We start from the raw sequence: 3,948 nt of genomic DNA, 5'->3' as shown, positions 1-3,948 counted from the left end.
TCGTCATAATGATACTACCATCTGACTTTAACAAGCCGAATCGCCCGATCGATTGAGACACTCCAATCGATCGGATGATCGATTGAAGCTCTGATTTCCTGAAAGTGAATTCCAGCGAAATTCAGAAATGCCCCAAAAATTCTACAAAATTCTAAAAATCATGAAAACTCTTGTAGATACACTACAACAAAAACTCTCATAGACATCAGTGGAACAACAACGGTTTTAAGCAAAAACCGATGTCTTTGAGTATTTTACACCGGTTTTTCCAAACACCGGTGTCTATGAGCGCAGATTTTAGCTCATAGACATCGGTTTTTTAGGCGATGTCTATGAGCACCCTTTTTTTCGTTAATAGACACCGATTTTAGCTGCGGTTTTTAAAATCCGGTGTTAATGAACCAAAATAAAATATTTTAATATTCCCACAGCCAAAATTTGCAACACTGTGAAGTTCCCTCCAAACCTAAATCTATATCGCGCCCCTTCCTCCGCGCGACCATCTCTCTCGCCTAAACCTAAACCTAAGCCTCTGACCATCTCTCTCAACCTCAGCTCCCTCTTCCCCTTCCTAGATCGACGCCCCTTCCTCTCCCGATCAGGATCAAGACACGACGCCCTTGCTTCTCCGTCCAACCACACCGCATCTCCTCCAACTCCTCCCTTTGGGTGAGAAGAGGAGGCCTTCTTCGCATTCCGGTAGTTTTTCCTTCATCATCTCTGGTTCAGCATTCACTGCCACTGCTGGAGTCCTTCTTCATATTCTGATAATTTTTCCTTTATCCATTGTCGCTAATTTCATCTTCTTGTTCCCTAATCAAATTCAAAAGGCTTCAAGCATACAAAACGAGGAAGAAGATGGAGCATGGCCGACAAACGTCCTCATTACACTTCGCACTCGACCAAGCGGAGGATAAAGCTACCGCCATGGCAGCTTCCTCTTCTCATCCTCATCTCACTTGTAACTCCGCTAACCAAGGCCACGGTTACGGAGGAGGAGGAGAAGCGTCCGCGTTGTGAAACCTCGGCCACGTTGCTTGCAATCTCGCTTATTTTTTTTGTTGGTCCAGTCGGCAATAAAAGTTTCACCTTCCCCCAATCGGATGCTTTCTCAGTTGCTTCTATCTCTTTTTCCCCAATCAAAAGGGAAAAAATGGTTCTTTTTCGTTGTGGTTGCGAGAGGTTGATTTGATGTGAAACCCTTGTCACTTCCATGCTGTTAGGTCGATTTGTGTGAGCGGAGGTATCAGATCCGAGCTCGATATGGGAAACTGCTGCCTTTCGCCGGAGGCCGTCGCCCGGGAGGACATCAAGACCTTCCCCCGTCCCCATCATGACCACGACACATGCCCACTAGCCAACAAGAACCACCTCCACCAGAACAATGGCGGCGGTTCTTAGTGGAGACGCTAGGGCGGTGGGCAGGATCGAGGAGAAGTACGTGGTAGATCGCGAGCTCTGTCGCAGGGAGTTTGGAGTCACCTACCTCTGCCTGGACCACGTCACCGGGGAACTGCTCGCCTGCAAGTCGATCTTGAAGAGGAAGCTGCGGACGGCGGTTGACGTGGAGGACGTGCGGCGGGAGGTCGCGATAATGCGGCACCTGCCGAGGAACTCCAACATCGTGAACCTGTGGGAGGTGTGCGAGGACGACGGAGTCGTGCATTTGGTCATGGAGCTGTACGAGGGCGGGGAGCTCTTTGACCGCATTGTGGCGAGGGGCCACTACTCAGAGCGCGCGGCAGCTGTGGTCATGAAGACCATTGTTGAGGATGTCTTCATGATCCGTGAGTTCCTTCCTCAGTTCCTTGTGTTGGAATTGGCAGCAACTTGGGCGGAGAAGGGAGGATGTCTTCTCCTGCTCCTCCCTTCTGAGATGGACTGTGAAGCCTTGCATAATGGACATTGATGAAGCCGGAAGAGGCGCCATTTTGGGTACACTTATTTTCTCCTTCATCCCCCATTTCCTCCCTTCTTTCCCACTATGATCACTTGATTTCGCTACGTATTTCATTGACAAAGAACGATAATCATCTATCAGTTTAGGTCCCATGGTGTATGGCTGCTTGTATTGCGCGAAGTCCTACCAGAAGACTCTCGCCACTTTGAACTTCGCAAGTCCAAATCATCCTCATCTTCTACTGCTTGCTGATTTTTTCCCCCTTTGATGAAGTGTCTTCTTTCTAATTAGAAAAGCTTGGACCAGTTGAAGTTTCTGTGTAGGTACGGATGTGGGCACATTGATTTAATCCTGTGATTAGGTTCAGAATAGATAATTAACATAACATTTCTTCCACTGATACTGTCTTTATCTGATTATTTTGTGTTGCTAACAATGTGGTGCAGCCGTGGAACTATCTATGCTAGTGTTGTCTTCTAAAATAGTTCGTGTATTGTCGTTAATGTTGTTCTAAGGAAAGAATTTATCTCACAATTCATTGTTTACTTAACATTTTGTTCCTTGCATTTCGCTAAGTTAGTTTGCTAAAACAAAAGAACACTTCGTAAGAATGTTTTCCTTATTTTCTCCTCCTTGGTAATATTTTAAGAACTATTGGCAATGCACTTATTGAGATTGTTTTCATGTCTAATTTGAATATTTTGATCTCTGAGTGTCTGGAATGAGAAGATTAAGTTCATAATGTTATGAATGGAGTGAACTATTGGCAATGGCACTGCTTGAACAAGAAGCAATTTTTGTTCAGTGGAGTTGAGGGAGAGTTTTATTTTTACTGTATTCATCTATTTATTTTAGTCTTAAAGTTCTCCTGGTTAATGAAGTTAGAATGATTAGTTACCATATGAATGCATACTAATGATCTTCATTTTTGTTGAGTCTCATTAATGATCACTTCCATTCAATAACATAACTTGAAGTTTAGTTTTACTATAAGGGCGTGCTCTACTTTTTTTTTTCTTTTTACCCCAATTCTAGGTGAAAGATTTTCTGAGATAGTTGGAAGCCCTTATTACATGGCTCCAGAAGTTTTAAAACAGAATTATGGACCAGAAATTGATATATGGAGTGCTGGAGTTATACTCTATATCTTACTGTGTGGAGTTCCACCATTTTGGGCTGGTAAGCTTTCTATCAATAAATCCATTTTGCACACTTCATTATTTGTTCTACCACTTTCTACAAATAAGTTACTTATTGTCTACTGTAAGCTTTCCATGAATAAATCTATTCTTTATTAGTTCTATCACTTTATGCTAATAAGATACTTATTGTCTATTAATTAATACACTTTTTGTATTTCTTCAGATACATTTTCTATCTAACGAGCTATGATTTCTTAATCGCAGAAACTGAACAGGGAGTTGCTCAAGCAATTCTTAGGGGCGTAATAGATTTCAAATGGGAACCATGGCCTAGTATTTCTGACAGTGCTAAAAATTTAGTTAGGCTAATGTTGGAACCTGATCCCAAGCTTCGGTTAACTGCAAAGCAAGGCAGTCTTTCATGATCTTTTATGATTCACATATTCAAAGTTTTTATGTGAGTATTGATTCTTCATTATTTTCTGATATGGTATTGCTAATTTATAAAGATTAGCTTGAACTAAACACAATCATTACTGTTAGTTCCATAACAAAATATCTTCAGGATTCAGAATTGCTCATACTTCTTTTTTTTTTAATCATAAACATATTCCTTATATCCAATCCTTTTCTGTTGAATTTTACATGATTTAATTCCCTAAGTTTCTTCTCATTTTAGTTCTAGCTAGAAGAATATGAAGCCCAACTAGCGTCTATTATCACTATCAGGAAGAAAACTTTTCTTGGGTATGCCTAATGTAGTCTGACAAAAACCAGTTCAAAACTGCTATTCAATTCAAAGGATTGTTCATTTGTGTGATATACATAACAGTATAGTAATGTTCACCAACCAACTTTTAAGCATAGAAAATGGGTAGAAAGTCACAAACCTATCATTTGCAACTC

At 41.3% G+C, this 3,948-nt stretch overlaps 1 protein-coding gene across 1 annotated transcript; it reads left to right on the top strand.

The window, feature by feature from the left end:
* The first annotated feature begins 1,384 nt into the window (after nucleotides 1-1,384).
* Nucleotides 1,385-3,467, top strand: LOC122054902 (calcium-dependent protein kinase 16-like). The gene is made up of 3 exons (XM_042616320.1): nucleotides 1,385-1,883; nucleotides 2,936-3,079; nucleotides 3,307-3,467. The coding sequence occupies exons 1-3, from the start codon at nucleotides 1,385-1,387 to the stop codon at nucleotides 3,465-3,467; spliced, it is 804 nt and encodes a 267-aa protein (XP_042472254.1).
* The last annotated feature ends 481 nt before the right edge of the window (nucleotides 3,468-3,948 follow it).

The sequence above is a fragment of the Zingiber officinale genome, chromosome 3B (assembly GCF_018446385.1).
Source record: "Zingiber officinale cultivar Zhangliang chromosome 3B, Zo_v1.1, whole genome shotgun sequence".
Taxonomy (NCBI): domain Eukaryota; kingdom Viridiplantae; phylum Streptophyta; class Magnoliopsida; order Zingiberales; family Zingiberaceae; genus Zingiber; species Zingiber officinale.
The sequence above is the reverse complement of the archived record's forward strand: the minus strand, read 5'-3'. Positions and strand labels throughout refer to the sequence as shown.

Excerpts from the sequence above, each read along its gene's own strand:
- LOC122054902 (XM_042616320.1), top strand. The coding sequence starts at position 1,385 with ATGGCGGCGGTTCTTAGTGGAGACGCTAGGGCGGTGGGCAGGATCGAG. Across the intron at positions 1,884-2,935 it reads CCTCCCTTCTGAGATGGACT|GTGAAAGATTTTCTGAGATA; the intron begins GTGAAGCCTTGC and ends CCCCAATTCTAG. Across the intron at positions 3,080-3,306 it reads AGTTCCACCATTTTGGGCTG|AAACTGAACAGGGAGTTGCT; the intron begins GTAAGCTTTCTA and ends TCTTAATCGCAG.